The sequence below is a fragment of the Xylocopa sonorina genome, chromosome 6 (assembly GCF_050948175.1).
Source record: "Xylocopa sonorina isolate GNS202 chromosome 6, iyXylSono1_principal, whole genome shotgun sequence".
NCBI lineage: Eukaryota > Metazoa > Arthropoda > Insecta > Hymenoptera > Apidae > Xylocopa > Xylocopa sonorina.
The window spans coordinates 9,307,918-9,329,691 of record NC_135198.1 but is presented as its reverse complement, the minus strand read 5'-3'; the positions used below and the strand labels follow the sequence as shown (position 1 = coordinate 9,329,691).

Here is a 21,774-nt window from a genome sequence, read left to right as displayed (position 1 = left end):
ATCGGGACCGGATTCTCATAGTGAGAGTTCTGAGTAGAAAAAAGTCGGTAACATCGACGAGAAAGAAGGAAGATGGAACAAATGGAGGAGGCGCGGAGTGTTTCGCAGGGTAAGGGAAGAACAGTAGACGGTGGTCCCGAACGACGTCGAGAAGGGAACACCACGGAGATCCCAATCTTGCGTGGAGGCCTCTCGAGCAGTGAGTAAAAGGTGGCTAACATCTCGAACATCGTCCCTGTAATCTAATGAGCACCTGCTAGGAGCGCCGCCTACGCTTTATATATAGACGAACACTTCTATGCACAGCATCGTGTACATGCTTCTCAGGGCCGTAGTTTCGTCCCACACTATCAGCCATTTTTCAATCTTACTCCAACAAATTTACCCAACTCTTACCGTACAACTCAAACAAAGTAGTTTCAAACGAACAGAAGCCAGCGAATCCTCTCGAGTTCCGTACTCGTGGTACAAAGTATCGACCGGTACCGAAGAGAAAAATTAATTACGATACGAAATTGTACCCCGATACGAAAAGTTACTACTCCCGCGTAATATCTAACCGCGATTCCCTCTGCTTTCATATTCCAGCTACGAGCGCGACCTAAACATCCCCTACATCCGATTCCATCGTGCACCGAGCCTATCCCCGTAGCCGATAGAGCACGACGAAGAAGGTAGTAGCCGGCGTATCGGATATCAACGGCAAGGAAGACAAATAGCTGGACGCAGCGAGAACGTTCTCTTTGCGAGGCTATCCACCGCAGGGCCGTATATCCTCGCGCGAGATCTCGAACCCTTGACGGATGACTTCCACTGGCGTAGACGCAACGGAAGGGAATATTAGCCCTCGACGAGGAAGAGGAGAATCGGAGAATAGGGAGAAAGAGAAGCTCGTCCGTGTCGCGCGACGGTTCTGCGCCTCCTCGCCGTCAAACGAACGGGCGAACGCACGGTCCAACACCCGTGGACGCTTATGCGCGCGAGCGGAGACGTCCTGCTTGGACCCTGGCGAGAGGGGCACGGCTATATGTTATGAGGGTACAGGTGCCGGTTTATACCTCCTTCTTCACCGTGTCCGCTTCCACCTCCAGCTGAAAAGTCTCCTTGTCCCTCCCTGCGGCGCGTTCTCTCGGCGTTGTCTACGGCCACGCTGGCTGCTGCCTCTCCTCTTCATTCTTTTTTTTTCTTTCTTCCTCCTCCGCCGTACGTCCGTCTCGGTCCCGCCACGGGGCTGCTCTTCAGCCAGCGCGGCTTCTTCTCCTCGTGTTCTCGCGCTCCGGTGCTCGCGCGGTGTCGTCCGTGTGAGACGCTCTCGAGACTATGCTCGCAGAATCCGTTCGTATGCGTGAGGTCGCCGCTAGTGCGGGTGAAAGTCTACCGCGGGTCACTACAGCCGCCCCTACCCCGCCTCTTGGCTACGTATAGGTGCACCTATATCCCGCGGACACGAAATGGTCAACCGAGGAGAGGCTACGGAGGCTGGGCTCCTTCTTTCCCCCTCGGGGAAAGAGTTGGGCTACCATTCACGCAGCCAACGAGACCGTATCTCAATATCTCGCCTGGGATACGAGAGATAGCCTCGCGCCGATAAAACCGATCTGCTCGAGCTTCCTGCTCTCGTACGGACTGCTCGGCGAACCTGGGTTTTCGTGACTAACGCGATCATTTCAGGTCGCATGGTTGTCTTCTCTTCTTTTAACTTCGAAGATCGTACGCTCTAACGTTCGCGGAATTACACGCTTCCTCGAAGAGACGTTAGCCGTTTGAACGAAGACGTAACTCTTCGCGTAATTTTTCCTATAATTCTCTCGCCGTAGGATTTAGTAAAAGTTGCTCTAGCGAGCAGCTGGTTCGTGTCTTGGCAGCGGGAGTCGAGCGATAGCCGCCGGCGAGGCGCTATTCCGGCGATAGTTCGCCTCGCGTTCTGACCGGTGAAAGCGTCGGGTGTAACATTGTCACGGGGCGTGGGTCGCGAGGTTAGGCGGTGCGCGCGATTTCGCCTCGTCCTCGGTCGCGCGAAACTCCTCTGGGACCGGGTGGGGGTCAGTCCCTTCCTCGTGGATCGCGATCGTTAGTTGAAACGCGCGCGCGCCATTCCTCGACATGAAATCTCCGCGCTCCGGGACGTCGCTCCTAGGCCGCGACCCCTCTTGGATTCCGCCTTCTGCCTGTCGCTGCGTCCGCGGTCCCGACTTTTTAATTGAGTGGAGCTGGATAAAATTAGCCGTATAATACGCTGAAAGCGTCAAGAAACACGTCCCCGCGGATTTATCGTCTGGCAACCTCTTTTAGTACCAAGTAATTTAGACGGGCCTCGACTTTTGCCGGGGGAAAAATGTTGGTTTATCAACTACTTAGCCCCAACCGTACACGCTCGCCTAACGAACGTGTCCTGATAAGCTGTAGGAAAAGAGCAGGAAGTCGCAAACGGGCGATAGTTACCGGGAAAGAGGTAAAGTTACGGGCGGGCGATTTCTAACGCGTGCCAGCCCCGCTCGCGGAACTAAGACGACGTTTTCACGGAGCGATGCCGGCTTGGTCGCGCGTAACTCGCTTCATTTGCCGCTAGTCACGTGTCTCCCTGACAAAGTGCCCGCTTGTAATTCGCCTTAGGTTCGTGGCTGCCTCCAGGCGCCGTGTATCCCTGTCCTCGACTAGCCAAAGACACGCGACTATTTCCAGTGTCGATAAATCGTGTCGCTGCATGCGGGCCTAACTAAGGGCGCCCGAGGTAACCAGGGTGAATAGGTCCACAGGTGCAATTCGATCCTGAGAGTTAGAAATTTTCCAACCCTGCCTCTTCTTAATTTCAACATCTTCTCGCCGCGTCGATCGATGTTAATATCGGAGAATAAACACGAACCGCGTGCGTTCAAAGTTCCTGACCAAAATCCAATTCGACAATCCAAACACACGTGACACGAGACTTCAACGAACCGTCCACTCGCTCCTCCAGAGCACTCTCTAGAAATCGTACATTCTTAAGAGCCTCGGTTCGTGTTACTTTTTAATTAGCAGCCGAGCGTTGATCGAGCAACGCCGCGGATGACAAGATCAACAACTCGGTCACGAGCCAGCGGAACAGCGTAATTTATAAACCGACGTCCACGTAGGATCGTAGTAAGTGTCCCGAGGTAATTACCGTTCGGCTTCTCGACCCGGCTACGAACTTCGAGTCGCAGCTGACCTGCCTCGATGGAGAACCGAATCGCGAGGAGGGTCAGAGATGGAGAAGACGAAGAGGGAAGAGAAGGTCGCGTAAAGAGGGCGAGAGGAGGTCAAAGGAGGAGGAGGCGGTGGTTCTCCTGATTTATGCTATGCGCTTTATGAGCGCGGTGCGCTTCTCGTAGCCGTGGTGTAAATTTTGTCCGTTGTTGGGAACGTTCCCGCGGATGCAGGAAATACGTCGCGAGGCGGAGACACCTGGAGAGAAGAAATCGAGACCCCGCCGCCTCGAGACCCACCTAACTCGGTCGCTAGGAAGACTTTCTTTTCAAACAACGATTCCGCTCGCTTTCCCTGGGACCCTGGGACCATTTTCAACGTACCCATGCTTGCCAGTCGAGTGGAAGATTGGAAGACGTTTATGGATCTTCCTCGATACGTCTTCGATTGTTGATTTATCTACGAATACAATGATTTCTCCTTGGTGTTCGTATCTCTACAGTTCCGTTACTATTTCCTCGATTCGCCGAGCAATCGTTTCAGCATAACATACTCGAAGGAAAATGTTGCACTGTTAAATATCGACTATCAGTACGCGACTGCGCTTTTTTCCGCGGCTTTCAGGTATGTTGATTGCGGTCAGCGATGCGCACCAAGGCGCATAGGTGCCCCGGTCGCATAGCTGTGCCGCGCGCCTTCTTCAACTATGCGCGGCCAGTATAATGCCTAGCGCGGCGTGTCGTTGAGCGACATCGGTTAAACGATGCTCCCGAGCGTGCAGAACGCGGATCGCGCGGCGACCCGAGCCGACCGGATAACAGACGGACACGTGGGAAAATTACCGTGCCGGCCTCCGCCGATTCCTCAATCCTCCGCGCGGTCCATTGTGACTTCACCATTTGCATACCGCTATTGATTTATTCCGGTGCTCACCGCGAGCGCACGCACCGCGAGCGCCTGCCCGCGTCGCTTCTAAAGAACGCCAGACGCGCGTAGACGCGTGAGAATCGGGTATTCGTCAACCTCGCCGCGACCGTCGGCTTTGTCTGCCTTCCCGAGTGTGGGTTTAGCGTGTTTGATTTTGAAAAAGATTCTTCTATTGTTCGAGAGCATCTCTCTGCCTTTTGACTCGACGACTCCTCGAGTAGTATCGAATCGGGGACTCTGGGTCGCGCTTCTTGTTCGTTTGTTCGTCGAGTAATTACACTCGAGATCTCTTCCTCGATCGTACGATACTTGACCACGCGGATAGATAGATTCGAAAGCAGTCGGATAATGTACAGACAGAAGGTTGAGTAAGATTATGGAAGTGGATGATGGAAGATTTTTGTTCGAGACGGTGGATATTGTTTAAAGGTCCTGGCTTTCTAGCGTCGATTTTTCTTCATTCTTCTAGCACGTCGCTGGTTGCTTCTTTCGTGTCTCAAGGCGCGTTTAATCGACGTCCTTTTTTTCGACGCGGTATGCGCGCCGCGGAGAATAGCAGCGTCATTGCAATCAATCAAAACGGAATCGCAATTAAGGAGACTCCCGAATGGAACGACCTGCATAATTAACGACCAGCGATTTCCTCCGTGACTTTACGATCGAATTTCACTTTCTTTTACGGCGTCGCGTTGCGCCGATGTCGCATCTAAATCCTCCTCGAGCAGCGTCCTGTTTCGATGGAAAATTCGCGCGCTTTTACGCGACTTTCGAAATCGACGCGGAGTTTGTGCAAAAAATTGTAATTGAAATTCATCGATCACATTGTAAAAGTTGACAAGTCGACTGAACATTACGTTTCGTCGGCACCGCTCGTCTCTCAGGAGGAGCGCTGCCTCGGTCGCAGTAGATACAGCCTTATGGGTCGGACACGGTTCTTCCACTGGCATTTACGCGGCGATACCAAACTTGCGAGTTACCGCGGTAAATGACTTATGCTAGAAATGTTTAACTCCCTTAGAAACTAATGTGGAGTCGACTTCGCAATCACGGAACACGGACCCATCGTCCGCTTCCCTTCTCGTCTACCTAGAAAATTTCATCGAAGTCATCGGCGGCGTATTTCCTAACTGAACTTCAACTTCGCGGCCACCACTGTCCCCTAGCTTCGTCAACTCGATCTAGGACTCATCATCATCCGTCTCCCACACCGCCTTACGCACTCCTCCGTGCTCGATTACGAAACTTCTTCGTCGAATCTCATCCTCACGCTCGAACCATCTCGCGGAAGCCAATCATTATTCCCGACGCAACCAGAAGCGGGTTCGCACACATCCTCACACGCGGTTGGGACGCGTAACGTCGCGTCCTCCATTTCGACGACGTCCGCTTCATCGCGTACTTGAAGTGTGTCGCGGTATTGCCTGCCGGCCACCGCCCCTCCGCGTCTTCTTCTATTCTCCTCTACGGTGGTCGCGATGAATGGTGAACCGTTTTCTCCAGCTGCTTTACGACCGAATTCCATTCTCTTCTTTCACAGGGGAAGCCCCGGGGCTGTCCACCGCGACTCGTTGCACGAGACGCGAGTGTAAAAGGCCTAGGTCCCGTGGATACGCCTCAAGAGAGACAGATACCGTGAAAACGAGCGCCTTGGCGAGCGCTCGAAAAACTGGTCGCACCACCTACATCGGCTGCACGGAACTCGAGGAGGGTTAAAGGTCAAGCGCGAGTGGACGGGATTTTTTCCTTGTCACTGGCAACGAGTGGCAATCAAATTCGGATTATTAGTAAATCCGTGTGATCGTCGTCAGGTTGAAGATTAGAAGAGTACGAGAGAGGAAGAGAGAGAGAGAGAGAGTTGGGTGCGGAGAGAGCGGCCATCGTCGGTCGTGGTTTTTATAAGACCGGTAGGAGGAATAAATTAAGAATAAAGTCAACAGAAGAAGGTCAGCCGTCGCGAGTTTGCGTTAATAAACTACGCGAGCGTCCTGCTCGAGGCTGTACGTCGCGTCTCCTTTCAATTGTCGCCTTCTTGTCCCATGATATCTCTCTTCTCTCCGAAACCCGCTCTGAGATATATTCGCGAGAGTCCTGTAACCGTGACCCGTCTTAACTTCTGGATTAGGAGGCTGTTCGGACGTGAATCTGGCCCTGCTGAATCGCGCAGCGACGGTCGACGTAAGTCGGTATAAGCGATGGGCTATAGAGAGACGAAATGAACTGGAAAATGAAGTGGAATGCTTCCTCGAATTAGTTCCTTGTCAAGCATAATACCGGGGTGAGCCAGGAACGCGTGTAATATCGAAGGATTACATAGTCAGCGTGAAGAAGGAGCGGGAGAGGTGAACAGCTCGACTTTTGGCGCGAGGACGGTTTCTTCAGCTTGGCAAAGAGGGAGGACGGCGAGCAGGAGACGCGGGGAGCACAGTCGAGGCGTCGTTTCTTCTTTGGGAACGTGGTCCGGGGCCCAAGGCGTACGGCGAGGAGCAGTATCCTGGATACACAGGCATCTAGATACTTCCTTGGCGAGCTTCAGTCCCGTATCTGAGCGTAGATCGGAATTCAGGTACACGGTAGCACTACCTCGAGGCGCACAGCTCGTGAACACCACCTCCGTGGAGACCCAGGCCAGAGAGTCGGTGCGAGATGGGCTCGGGCGCGGAGGGAAAGGAGGAAAGGAGAGGCGCGTGTTGGGGGCGAAAGGGAGAGACGGTGACTGAGAGGGCGCGAAGGGAGGCGAGAAGAAAAGAGAAGAGAACAAAAGGGAGTCGGTAGAGGAGAAGAGAATGGGTGTGCGAGAGAACGGAGAGACTTCAGCCCCGGCGGCTCTCTCGAGGTCCGCGCGGTGATCTACCGTCCCGAGCCAAGCCCCTCATTAACGCCTTTGCTAAGAAATTACACGCAGTCGGTGGCAAACAAGAGCAAGAAGGTGTCGGCCGTGCTCGTTCGAATATACGAGACCTCTGCGTTCCCTCTCCTTTCTTAACAGCTCGCGTCCCCCATCTGGCCCTCTTGCTCTTCGCGCGTCGTAAAGCGTGCGAACCTCCGCAGCCAATTCGATCGAGATTCTGGTCCAGATAGGGCTGAGACCGCGCTCACCCTCGCTCACCCTCGCGCAGCCTCGCGCGATCCCACCGTTCGGGATCCCACCACTTCCGGCCGATCTCCGGCCCTCTGCGGAGTCTCTGCCGGTGTACTCTCTGCTCTGGCTATCATTTCGCCTTGGTATCTCGTCCTTGTTTCAGGGTTCAGCGAAACCTGTACAACGCGAAGATTAATTTCGTCGCATTAACGGCCGATACACGCAAGCATCTCGCTATTGATTGGATCTTCCAGCGAGATCTGTTATTTATTACTTCGTTATGTAGTAATAATAAAGATCGGCGGTGGCCTTCTGACTATTAATGAACAGTGATTAAACTTCCGTATCTTCACTCAACTTCGCTAAATGTTACCACTGATGTAACCTTTGCAACTACGTTTCTGCGAATTAACGCAATAAATCCATCAACTCTTCTTCAAAACGACAGAGATGCTTCGCAATCAATTTTACGGTATCATTTTTACGACTCTCGTACCATAGCCCAAGGCTTACTCGATTCCATCGCAGTTGTTGTTACAATTTTATCCGCGCACAAGCAGCTCGCGCGACGACGTCTTCTCACACTGCAGCGTCGCGATACTTTGTATCTCAATTTCCAGCCACGAACGTTCCTCCGCTCGTGAAACGATCCGAACCATCCGCGCGTACCCTCTTCGCCCCCAGTGTCTGGCCGTTTCTTGTTCTTTCCACGCTGCCCCGGCCCAGAAAGATTCACCCACATCGGTCACTCGCGCGATCCGCCCGACGACATTCGACAGCGGGGGGCCGCGATGTTTCCCGTCAGTACGTCAGTCATTTCGATCGTAACACGCACGAACGCCAGCTGACCTCGCGGGGGGGAAACGGAGTGCGCAGGAATTCGGCCGAGCGACCCGTGAAACATCGCTGACGTCCGACGAAAGACGTCATCCGGGTACGGTTCTCCGATATCGATAAATGTAACACGTCCGCCAGATCTGTCCAGATAAGGATCGCGCCGCTACGCTCGATCGAATTGCGCAAAAATTGGTGAACATGGTTTCTGGCGCTTCGTGGCTCTGGATTCTGGGAAACGGATTGCTTTCGCCGACTGATCCGATGGCTGAACGAAGAGGGATGAAATCGGGGTTACTCGAACGGTTGGTCCCCAGTAAAAATCGTTCCATTCTATGGACAGTTTATCTGTCGAAGATTTTTGCGAATTCCGCGTAGAAGCCTATCCGTCTTCAACTTTCACCAAACACTCATCCGTTGCACGAAGATTCATGTAACCAAACAGTGTCATCGGCTGGCCGATGACAGAGCGAGCTTTTCGAAAAACGTCGAGAGGAGCATTCGTCGCTCTTCCGTCTCGCGGTCCCGTGGGCGCGTAGAGAAGCAAGAGAATGTGTTCCCCGTGTCTGGCAGATGTCTAAATGTTGACAAGCCCTGGCGAGCAGCTAATAGCCGTTTAATAAGATTACGTCTCCAGCCGGACGGGCTTGACGTGACCGAAACACGTTCACCCTGGGTTCGTTTGCGCCGTTACGGCCTCGTTTAACGTGGTCACGTGTGGAACGCGCGTACCTTATGAGCACACACGTCCGTGGCGAGACCCAATACGCGTACAATTTTTCGCGGCGAGTCCCAGTCCCTTCTTTGGGCTGTGTCAACAACTTTCATCGTCTTTGACTAATCTCGCGCTCGCGTCCTCGTCCCCCCTGTCATCTTCCATCGTTGTCCACGTCGAGCGAAGAATGGTGTGCACGCTTTGATAGGAGCCAAGCGAAACGTTGATTGGAAACAGACGTCGTTAGACTAGAGAACCCGGCGTGTCGAAGTTGTAGCCGATTCGAATTGTTGCTTGGACATTTTTCTCGCTTGTACACGGGACCGGTACAATCGCGTGTAATTATCGCGAAAATATTCCGCGGGCGAGATATTAAAAATAAACGGCTTTAAAACTGCATAATTTTACTCCTCGAATGAGTCACGCATCCTGCTTTCACTAGCCGAAGGGATCCTCTTCTCAAGACACCGAGAGCCTCCCTATGGCGACGTGCGCAGGCCTGCAATTACTCCATTCGTCGGCGTTAACCAGCCACAAAGTAAACTTCCTACCACCCTGCCATTCCCACAGCGAATTCCCTCCCATCGTACGGATCTATCCTGCCGATCCGACGATCCTGCCAACCCGCGGAGCACCGCGGTTTCTCGTAATCCCCGTTGTCTACTCTCGAAACGGCGTGTGCTCAAAATCGAGAGACACCGAGCTGTGATCCGACGCTGAGGGGAAACGGCCACGGCAACGGGGCATTTGCATGGTTATTTTCACCGGGCAGCGGTTTCACGGGCAATATCGCGAAATTTATCGGGCTGCGGTTTGCGATGATATTTTACGCGTCGAGGCCGGTGGTTCGCGCAGGCCCACCCATGGTGGACCCTCGACGTCACCCCATACGTTTCGGGCCCCGTTGGGAGAGGGACGGGCCGGAGGCAGGCGTCGAACGGGGCGGAGGGCGACGGAATACCCGCACCGTAACCTCGCTATTATTCCGCTATTTATACCAGTGCGCCCGCTGCTCTCGGCCACCTAAATCTTCTTAATACGCGCCGGTTAGTGCACTTTATTAAACCCCCGCGTGTGCACGCGCACGATTCACTTCTTACCTCCCTCCAGCCGGCCCGTTTCGTTCGCCTGTTCCTCGCCCTCTCTCTCTCTTTCTCTTCTTTTTTTTTTCACTCTTTCAATACGCGCGCCTTTCTTTTCGAGGTAGAGGGGTGGACAAGAAGCGCCGCAGGATGTCGAATTACTTACACGGTCCGCGGGCCCTGGCTCTGAACGCAATAAGAGACTGCGCCCGAGGAACGCGTCCACCGATACGGTGTATTAAATTAGACGTAATGACATTCGACGGGGGCGAGCTTTCGCGGAGGGACCATTTTAATTGCACGCGATTTACGCGTGTCTCTGCATCCTCCACTACCGGTTGGATTGTTGTTCAGTTGATAAATGTTTATATGCATTTTTTGGGATCGCAAATGTGAGAGATATTGTGACTTGGTGCTGTAACGAACAAGACGATAGTCGTCCCGTACCGTTACCATCCACTGTCGTTACGCGTCTGACTAGATACAGATGGATCTACTATACGAAGCGTCGAGTAGTACTAATACCTTTCGTTGTACGTTTCTTAGCGCTTGACGAGGAACGGACGGATCTACTTCGCGAAACATCGAGCAAAACTACCGCGCGATATTTTTATTGAGTGTCTGACTAACTCTGGCTACATCTAACCGCATCGTATACTGCTAACGAAGAAGGTAGAAAGCATGCACGCTGCGGTCATCGTCGTTCCTCTATCGTTGACTACAGAAATTAAGCATGGATTGATATTGTACGAGGTTCGGTTGCAGATACTCGTCGTGTAATCCGAACGACGAAGCATCCACGGTAACGAGGGTCGCGGCGGGCTCGCGCGCGGACTTGACCTCAGCCTCGCGAGGATCAAAGAGGTATTCTCTCAGTGGGGATTTCGCGTTCATATGGGCGTCAGAGGTGCAAGATAGCAGGCCGCGGTGGCATTAAAGTCGATAATTTACTGCCTTTTAAGGAACTCTCGCCGCAACCCGCCTATTATCCGCTTCTGATCGTCGCGTTTCACCGTCTTTTTTCCGGAACAAATGAGCTCGCCTCTAAGTCGCCGCGGTTTTATTCCGGCCCACCATTTCTAAGGCCACCGACCGCTCGAGCAGTTTTCAGTGTCCATGCGAATATAATGCTATCCGATCCTGTATCTGCTTACAAATTCTACCGGTTCCTCGTTAATGCACCAGGGTGTCACACAAACTTCCACCGACGTTACCAATACGCGTTCAACAATCGCGCAAAACCTCTCGATACAACGTTTCCGGTTCCACACTTTCGGATACGGTAACAATCAGCATCCCCTCTGATCAATAAGAAGTAGCAGAGGGCAATCTTCGTCCGGTAGACGTTCGAGAGATCGTCAGAAGGCCGCGTCGTCTCATTTACGTGCGCGCGGTTTGACCCCAGTCATCGAAAATCACCCAGCAACCGGGTCGTTTTTGTGAAACGTCAGTAGCGTCGAGCTTCCTCCATCTTTCTGTTCTGCTTTTATCCCCCTGCTTCGTTCGCCAATGCGTTTCCCGTTGTTCACCGTCTCGACGGAGGGGACGTGTCAGCGTCGTTCAGCAACGCCAAGTGATTGCCAGCGGATATTTATGCTGTCGCAAATCCTCGGGAATCGCCGGCACCGGTCTCCACGAGCATCGACGAAACGGTCGCGGGCCCAGATTTATATAAAATTGTAATGCGGCGTCGCGCGTGTAACGAGCGGAACCATAAGCCGCCGCGCGGCCTACCAGCGACGAACGACGTATAAAGGTAGGGGGACTTTTATAGCGGCGACCGCATCGTGGATCGTTATACTTGCCGGGATTTATAGATTTACTCGGGGGGACCGGGCGAGCGCGGCAACGGTAGTTTAGGGCGCTTTTAGGACAAGGAAGAGTAACGATCGGTTTAAAATCCATCGTTTAACGACCGTTTTAAATTCGCTCGCCCCCGCTCGTACATTGCTCGCGTTACATTCTTGCGAGACGCGCTCGCCTATCTGGCAAATTGCATAGGTCAATACTTATCTTAAATCTACCGACGAATTACGACGTCCTCTTCTCGATCGACCAGTGCTTCTGTCTCGGTTACCTCGAAAACCGTGAATGGCATGGTCCATCGACCACTTCCCCCGGAAGTAGCTCTCTCGGTTTGAGGAACGTCTCGATGGATATCGAGTATACGGTCGAAGCGCGAAGGGTGGCACGCGGAAGGGGTGGGTAAGTCGGGTCCAGGAAGAGCGAGCTCCTCCTCGAGTAGGAGGAACAGGTAAGGCTACGTACGCGTAGCCGAGGCGGCCCAGCTGGGCACGAACAAGCGAAAGACAGCGTCGTAATCACATTACCACGATTTTTCCGCGGCGGCTGGCTATTAATTCCGCGGGTGTACATATATGCCTGCCGCGGAAGAGCCAAAGAGACGTGGAACGAAGGGGAGAGGGACAACGAGCGAGGCAGAGAGGAGTACGAAGAATACTAAAGGCGCAGGGAGGGTTGGAAGAAAAGTGTAAGGAACACGAACAACGAGCGGGGGAAGAGGAGAGAATGAATGAGTCGGATCGAGTAGAAGAAGGAACCTAGCGAGCTCGAGAGAAAAGCAGGAAAGAGAGGGTAAAGACCAAGTAGAAGAAGAAGAAGAAGAAGAAGAAGAAGAAGAAGAAGGAGAAGTAGAAGGAGAAGAAGAAGAAAAAGAAGAAGAGCCAAGAGCTCCGGTGGGTATAGGCTTGGGACCCCACCTAAGCATCTGAACGCGGCCCCTAAGCATCGGTGTGCGGGTGTGGCGAATACGTGCCGGGGTCGGAGGGTCGGACCTCGATGGACCCCAGGACCCCTGGAACCTGAATCTTCGTGCCCGTGAACGCACGCAGCACCGAGCCGGCTCACGGGCCTCCTCCTCACGCTCTCTCGTAGGAGAGAGGAGGCACAGAGGAACACAGGGGAACGGTCGGTCACAGGGCGCACGGTGAGCGCGTGTGCGCGTGCTCGCGAGCGCCCGCGACCGGTCAGCACACGCACGCACGAGCTCGCGCGACCAGCCGGATGAGCGCGAATAGGCATAGGCGTGGGAGAGTTCATTCAGCCAAGATACTATCGCCGATTTTATTTCTAGCCGGATATACCTATGCCCGTTAACCGAGCATGCCCGTGCACCGATGCCAGCGAACGGGCTGTTCCTCTATCGAACGCGAGTATGCGGCGCATCCTACCAAGGAAATGCGTTGTCGAGCCTCGCCATCAGGGATTTAAATTAGAAAGATAATTTTCTATTAGTCGCGCGTGATAAACGCGCCGTTGTTACTCGCGTACCCGCGGACTGATACCGCGTCGAGCTTGCACCGAGCTTGCACCGAGCTTGCACCACGTCTAGGTTCATCAGAGCTTTCGTCTTCGTGGAACTTCGCGGAACTTTTTTGCGCAACCAACACTCGCTTAGGTTTCCAGGCTGATTTTATCCGACCGTGCGTGACGAAGTTATCGGAGATCCTCGGCTCGTCGACGGGGCTTGTTCGATGTTGCGGAACGATTCGCGTGCTTTTTTCCGAGCCTCGATAGATCGCGAGGCTAACGGTCTTTCGAACAGTTTGAAAGCAATTTTTCTAATCAAGTTCAGCATGGTCATCAGAGAAGGGATAAAGTAGGTAATGATAGGGTATGTACATTTTTTCCATAGGTGAAGTACGATGTCCTTTGCTACCAGATTAGTCACCATGTGCTCGGCAGTACTCTCAATAGCAGACGTCGAACCTGAAACATAAAAAAATCTCGTCAGTCTCGAAAGAATCTGATGAAATGAATTTAAAGATACTGCGTGAGAGGCTTCCAGCTTGTTCAGCAAACCTGAAACAAATTGCTCGAGTGTTATCAAATGTTCGCAAGCTGAGAACAGCAAAAATCGGAGAAACCTCCTCTCTGTTAATTCTATGCAATGGTACAGGCACGTTAGCCTGACGAAAATGACGTCGGTGAAATTGCAGGGAACTGGGAATAGCTAATCGCGGTAGCCACGGACAGAGCGGCGCCTTCCCTCGGAAGGGGTTTCGTTTTCATTAGCCGCGCGCTGATCGGGTCGCTCTCGCAGGTACGCTCTCTTCCTAGGGTATCCACCTTCATCACCCGCGGTAAAAGTTATAACTCGATTACGCGTCTAACTAGCAATTTCAATACTATTAAGAAGCCGACGACGGCGAATGTTTGGTCCGCCTGTGGCATTACATGGACAATAGATGGCCGACTGCTTCCCTACAATCTACGCATAATTCGTGCGAAACGTGCTGGTCGAGTCCGCGGTAGCGAATCGCGTTCTCATTGCGCTCCACCGCCTACGTCTTTCTGCTCTTCAAACGGAGTTTCTGGATAGCGTCCTCCTCGTCTTCTTACTTCGTTACTTTCTCATTCCTAATTAGATCCTATTATAAGGGCAGACAAAATACCAGACAATAACAAACTAAGATTGAGTTAGAACCTTACCTTCGCATTTGTAGATGCTCGTAGTCCGCGAGACTTGACGCAGCAATCCAGAGAAGACACGCGGAAGCAGACCCAGCGAGTGAAATCATCGGGTCGCGCTCCGCCGTGAGGCAGATCCGATCTGATCATGTAGCCCGGGACCGTAATTTTTCTCGCGCGCGTATCATCGCTGACAAACACTAATTCGTCGAAGCGTCCTCGCGGCACGAGTCGCGACAAAGGCTCGTTGTTTCATCGCGACCGCTTATTAGAATATCCGCGGCCGATCTCTGACCTCGACAAGGATCCCAACACGTCCGGCACATGATGGGACGTCGTACGCGTCGCGTCGTCCCCGCGTCGCTTTTGTGTCCAGCGTTCGTATCCCGTGGTCGTTCCACGCTCGCTTTCCGTGTCCCGTGCATGGTCGATTTCAAAGAGCAAAAGGGAGAAAAAGAAGAAGAGAAAAAAGAAAAGAATCTGCGAGCGAAAAGATCGATAGAACGAAAGAAAGAGAGAAACGAAGGGAAAGGTAAAGGGATAGAAGGAGAGCGAGAGGTGGAAAAAAATGAGGAGACACGGGGCGGACGACACCGATCGGTGTCGAGGCATGGACAATGGTTCATTAGAGCATTGTCGGTGCACAATATCGCACAATTAGCCCGTGCTCGAGCCCCGTTCCCTGCGCTTTTAAAAGGTCTCTCTCCTCGTCCCTCCGCGCGACGAACCGCCGCAACCGCGGCGCGATCGGCATCGCCACCATGATCAAACGATCGGCCATCGATCGAGCATCTCTCCTCGATCGGCCGTTACGTGGCTGCATTATACGCCGGACATAATGCTCTTCTTTATCCCGTGCCTCTTACCGCTAAAATCTCCGTGCCATCTCTCGCTGGCCGCGTGCTCGCGCGGCGTCCTCCAGCTACGAGCCCTCGGGACCGGTATTGTGCGCGAGTCCTTCCGTGCCCGCCAGGAAGTTGAGATCGCGCGACGTCAAACGCGGCGACACGCGCGTTGCCGGCTGAACCGTAATTAACCAGCGATTTCGTGGCGATCTCACTCCTGAGAAGAATTGTATATCTCTATTGGATCGTGTGTTCGACATTGGGGTGTATGGGGATGGTTTTATCGCGGAACGAGACGCGATTTAAAATTCATTCGGACACTGTACAAGTCTCGATACATTTAGAGCTTGTTAGCAACGTAGAAATAAAGCATCGTACATCGCGTTATCGTTCCAATAGAGACGTTGGAAAAAGGGCGTTGAACCGAGGGAAAATGCGGTTCCTGAAGCGAGAGGGGTGAAAAGTTTGGTCGTTGGTCGCTGTACCTGGAAAAAGGTCAGCATTCGTTGAACCCTTGCTCGCGGCATCGAGATTCGATCGAGTCGTTAAGCGGTTCGGGGGCGATAGGATTCCTGGTCGGCGTAAGGCACGTTCACGCGCGTGTACACCGGTGTCGCGGGCTTAGATACACCTCACCGAGGGAGCCGTTTCGTCACGACAAAGTTCTGTGCTAATGAAAATTCCGGTAAAGCATATACACACGGTAAAGGAACTCGGGTGGAATGCGGTCCAATTAGAAGACGCTCGGCCCGGGAACGCTTTCTTCCCCCGACACCCGAGGAGGAGAGAATTGGTTTATTACGTCGAACCTGAAGATACGGTTCCGCCACTAATGGTGATTTCGTTTCACAGCCTCCACCGTTCCCGTGTCCCCCGTATATATTGCGGTGGGTATCTCCTTCGGGAGCCACCGTGTGTTCTCTGTTACCGCGTCGTTTTTCTTCGTGCTACCGCCGCTAACGAATCAATTCGATGTTGATTTAACTTGCCTCGAGTCCTCTTCTAATTATACAGGAGTTATCGCCATGTTCACCCTTACTTTCCTCGAGAATACCCCAGTTCGATACCGTGGTGGCACCTTTTTGGAAACCGCTATACGATACCAAAACCCATCCACGTTTCGTTAATTTCGATCTCGATCCTGACCTCGATTGCCGCCATTATTGCGCTCGTCGATAGAGCAGCGCAAAAGGAAGACCGTCGAGGATGAGCTTGGATATCTGGTTGGCAGCATCCCGATCGGAAGCGTGGATGCACAGTTCCTCGAAGCTATTAAGAGGAGCGCCGATAGAGGGGCTGGGAGGGGCGGAGGGGGATAGATCGGTGTTCCAGGCGTCTCTCGAAAGCTTTTAAACGATCACGAGGAAGGAAGAGACGGTGAACCTGTCCGTCACGTCGCGATGGAGATGAGCAGCACCCACTTCTTCGGGGCAGCGCGGTTCTTCCTCTCGTAACAGCGCTGCGTGCCGTACCCCGGTGGGAGGTGAGAGGTTAGGCAAACACGGGCTTATCTGATGGCCCGTCAGCGGCTCTCGGCCCTTCTGCAGACCAGCGCCGGACCTTCTGGTATCCCGTAACGCATTGTCCGCGCGCCGTGTCGGGACGAGAAGTAGAGCCCTTGAAAGGTTACACGAGGCAGGGCTGACGGGGCGGGAATGCCTCTTCCGTTCTGATAGATTCAATTTCCAGTCGTGTCACTGCTCGTGGATATCGATGGGGCTGTCTTTGGATCGAGGTATCTCTTCCCGTTCGGCTCGTCTGGTAAAATCAGCTTCCTGAAAGAATAAATTGCAACGTAAAGAACGATATCAATGGATAAACTTCGAACGATCGTATCATTTTAACAATTATTAGGAGAAATGGAGTTTTCTACTATTTTATGAGAAGAGAATCGTTGAGTTGATATCGAGTGGTACCGCTTAAGCAGGTCGAGCTAACAAATCCCACGGCAAGTTAAAAAGCCATGCATCAAAAAGACTGTCGACGATAGGAACACGCCAATAGCCTCGATCCAGAATTCCACGGCGCAGACCTCTCAGAGATTCAAATCGATCTCCGAAGAATGCAAGGCTCGTGAGAGCACGTCAGTTCACGCTCAAAGAGAAGTGCATCTACTTTCGACAGGTACATCCACTCGGTTGTCCGCCTCTCGCGATCAAGAGCCCCACCCTGAATTCGTCGGATCGACCCGGTTCCCGACCCAGACTCGACCCCGTTCCATCTTCCTCGAGTCGAACGTTCGAACCTCGTCCGACCTCTCTCCTTTGTCTCGACCTATTCTTCTCGACCACCTCTGATATCCGCGTGGAATCTCTCAGGCAGTTACACGCGGCTAACGAGCCGCGGATAACCACGTCCTCTCCACGGATACCAGGCGTATACATTCGGCGTTAGATTGCGTAACGTGTCGCGTAAAGAGTCACGCTTACCAGCCGCTTGGCTAAACTCCGCTCTAAGTAACCTTAAGTGCTTTAATGTCCTTTCGATCGAAAGGCTTTCGAAAGAGGGAAGAGGCCGTCCGCGGAGGAAATATCCACCACGCGGCCCCCTTGATGTCTCTATCGTTCGCCACGTCCTAGAAACCGACGAAGACGGCGCACGGCAACGACAACGGCATTCGACGACGGCGTTCGTGGCTCGCGTGTACCGTCCAGCGAAATCTCCCGCCATAAATTGGAGCCTGGGTGCCGTAATTGAGACGGCTCTATCGGCCGTCCACTAAATATCCAAAGCGTCCCATCCAGCATCCACGTAGCGCGCGGTTCTCCGGTACCGCGTGACTTACTAACGTGCACGCGTTCCCGTTGCGCGTGAACCGTGTTCGCGTACGCGTCGCGACGAGAGAGAAAGGGGGGAGAGGAAGATAGAGAGAGAGAGAGAGACGGTGGATCGGACCAGCTCCGGGATGCATTAACAAATTAATTCCGCCGCTATCTCGCTCCCTCTTCATCATCCTGACTCACGGTGCAGCCAGCAGCCGAGCGCGGCTACAAGACGCGGTACGCGGCATCGCGACGCGCCGCGGTGAAATTCCGGGAAGCCGTGTATCGACGAAATTTACGCGTGCCGCATAAATACGCGATGCGATCATCGCGAGGGCACACGGCGCGCGGCGATCCGTTTGCCCCGCGCACGGGGGTGTGTATCGCCGCCGCGGCCGTGTCTCGGCATTCCCCTCGCGAGGAGCCTTAAGACAACCGGCCGGTACCGATTTAGGATCCAATCGGTCGAGTTTATGCGAGCTTCGCAGCTGGACGCACGGCTGGTCTTATTTCACGGTAACGTTATTACGCTTCGCGGACCAGCAGGGCGAAGAAAGGGAGACAGAGAGATAGAGGGGAAGAAAGAGGGATGATCGCGCGGCGTTCCGTAACGCGTGTACTGGGCCCTTGCACCACGACCACGCTTATCCTACGCCTCGCACGGCTCACAGGGTGTCCCTCGAACCGACGACAGCAAGGTCGACGGGGTTACGTATCCCTCGAGACGTGTACCGCCGCTCGGATATGGCTTCTTCAATTATCGAGCCTCGTTCTTTCACGGGAATATACGGAAATTGGCCAAAGCTTGTTTAACCGCTCGCTCGACGCCACGGAGATTGTTCAGGCTCTTTAGGATTAACGAATGAATAGATGTTCCTCTTCCGAGGCGAAAACACCCAGATAACGGACGATCGGTTCAATTAACGTTGACGCAGCGATTGATACGGCGTTATTGGTTACAGTGCCCGATCGAGTGGTGAATAGAGGACTAATAGAGTATCCATCCAGGGTGTCCTAGTTAAGTGGAACGGAATAGCAAAGGTCGAGCCAGATTTCGAACTGTCACACGTATTCGGGACACCCCGTAGATCCACGAGGATCCCTCTGGCATCGTCCCGCTGGAAGATAGGCTTGTTCGGTAATTAGGCGGTCGGAAGGTGGCCGCGGGGGGTCCGTTTCGCCTGGAGGTGGATCGCGTGGGCGTGCGCTACGTGAACGGCTTAAAATGTTGCCGTCGAAATTGACGGCGACTCTCTAATTAGGCGCGCGACCGGCCGCTTCTACCGATTCTCACTCCTCTCGGGTCTCTCTCAGGCGACTCACCGTCCTCGATGATCCTCCGTTTCGCCGCGGATTTCCGCCAGGCCCATTCGCGATCGCTCGCAAATTGACGTGAACTTCGAGCTGTTCGCGTAAAGACGCGCCGCCGACGCGGCGAGGTCCCCGGGTTTCTCGGAAACCTGAAAGCCTTGAGAAACGAACGATCCTTCTCGTTCAATTCCCGTTCTTTCAAGCGTATGACCGATCTGAACGTGCTCTGCGTAACGCGACTGTCTAGCCATCATTTATTTTAGCGATCCTGTTCGCCGAGGTTCGCGTCGAGCAAGAACAAAATACTCGATTCCATTAGAAAACTGATGGGTGGTCTCGAAACTTCAACGAGAATGACTCGTATAACCAAATGAAAGCAATTCCAGGCTATAGTGTTTCAGTCTCGTACACCGTCCGAACGATCGGAGGTAAGCGCGGAGTATCTGCGAACGGGGTGTGACTGTATTAAATTATATCGTAATTATAATCAACGTCATGGTCGTGCGCGCGGCGCGGAAAGGGTTCGCTATAGGTATTCTCTGGTTCGAGGGAAAGGTTGAAGAGGGAACGCGCCAGGTCCCAGCGAGGGTGGAACGGAGAGAGTCGAGCGGAGGATGAGAAGGACGTCCGCGACTCTCTGCCCACGCGCTCGCGAACATCTCTCGTATGAAGACATAAATCAAAAGGCTTTCGTGGACGATGCTCGCAATTACATACGCGTAAGCGTAACGTAATATATAATGACGCACGCACGGCGTGGGGTACGTAGCGAAGGGCTCGTTATAATACGCGCCGGAGCGGTTCGTTTCCGAGCGGATCCTCGCTCTGGCCACTTACCATCTTTGCACGCGAGATAACCGATCATAGTGTGGGAGTCGTGCCAATTTGCTCGGTATTTGGACCGCCCTTTTACATAACGAGGTGCTGCCCTTTCACCCCTACGCGCGAGAGTGCAACGATCGAGTTTGCGCGGCCTATCGGCTCTCATCGATACGTTACCGATCCGTCGTTACGTTCGTTATTTCGACGTGTTAAACGCGCGATCATTCGCTGGTGATTAATCACGCGATCGATGGAAGACATGCTCGAGTCACGGGAGCGTTTTGTTCTTCGTAAAAATCGACACCCAGCCAGTTTCTACGCTATGTTCGATCGCTTCGCTTTGAGATAGCGTTGGCAAGATCCACAAACTCCGAGTACACTAAACTTCGCGAAGATTCCGAAGGCATCGAGGAAGAACGATCGCAGTCGCGAGAAGTTGTACGAACGAAAGATAAACCGTGGTTGACAGAAAGGCAAACGAACTACAATTTTGTACGCGAACTTCGAGGACATCTCGTGCTATCGCCTATGGTCGATCAGTGACGACTTTATCGTGGCATCCGTGAGATAGTCAAACAAGCGGAAAGAGATCTGTAACGGGCCCGTCTTTTGTCGTCGGCCCGTGGTACCACGTATCGCCGTGTGAACGCGCGTTCTCCGACTGTTTGGTGAAACAGTTTGACGGGGTTACATAATTGCCGAGCAAACGTTGACTGTCTTCGACAACTCGGAGGACGTTAAAGGAGGGCAAACATTCGCGCTGGCGAGACGTACGAGGCCGACGTTCCACCGGCTTATTGTTCGACGATATTGTCTCCTTTCGCAGTTGTCGACGCGGGCCGAAGATCGATCGGATCGAACGGATGATTTATCGATCACGAAACGAACATCTTTCTCCCTCTAATCTTCGTTGGTCGGTTGAGCAGAAAGTGTAGCGTGAGGTAACAAGTGGAACAGTTGTACCGTCGTTCGTACACGTTAAATTGGCTTCTCTTACAATGGGCTCGTTTTCAAATTATCCGTAGTATCAGACACGTGTTTTCAGAAATAATCAGCGTGGAGCAGAGAAAGCTGGTACTCTACTAATGAACGCGCGGTGTAAAACTTTCGTAACGTCGCTGTGATAAACATGAAAAGTAAAAATGCCCGAATTCGCTTGTGCTGGTACTATAACGCACACGTAAATGTACCCTTTCACCGAAGCTGAAAGAATCTATTAAATAAGAAAAGTAGGTTGCGAGCAATAATTGCATCGGACGTCGCGAATGGATTCGTCAAAGAATCCAATTTAATTTCAATCTTCGCGGTCGGAGCGCGTCGAAGAATCCTCGCAATGTTCTAGAATTAACCTTTCCATCGTAACGGCTGATTAATCGAACGGGTAGCACGCGATGATGCACGGCGACCAGCGACCCACTGAAGCGACTCGCAGGCGACGCGTTAACCCACTTCGAGCGGGGGATTTTCGATCGGAGCGATCGATTCGCGCTGCTTTTCCGGGTTCGCACGAATCTTAGCCGCGGGCCACGGCTGAGCAGCCCGTTAACAACAAATTATATCAATTTGTTAGTGGCGCGAGAGCGGATAGGTCTGCGGGGGTGGCGCGTTGCATGCGTGTTCCACGGCTATAGATCACCGCGGCCCCGGTTCGCAAAGGCGTGGAAGAAAAAGGACCATGCCATGCCTCCATGCGAACCTCGTGGGTCTTCGAGGGACTGCGAAATCGAAACAAAAGCGGTCCGCGTAACAGGTACTTTTCGAGCAATGCCGTCGATCAAATATTAATCGTATTTTTTTTTGT

General features: G+C 53.0%; 1 protein-coding gene across 1 annotated transcript in view; it reads right to left on the bottom strand.

Annotated features, from left to right (window-relative positions):
* The window catches only part of LOC143424885 (uncharacterized), a 33,704-nt gene extending 14,302 nt beyond the window's left edge, over window positions 1-19,402 (bottom strand). Inside the window, 1 exon segment of the mRNA XM_076897245.1 lies at window positions 19,164-19,402. Coding sequence (XP_076753360.1) covers window positions 19,164-19,402 — 239 coding nt within the window.
* Window positions 19,403-21,774: the final 2,372 nt, after the last annotated feature.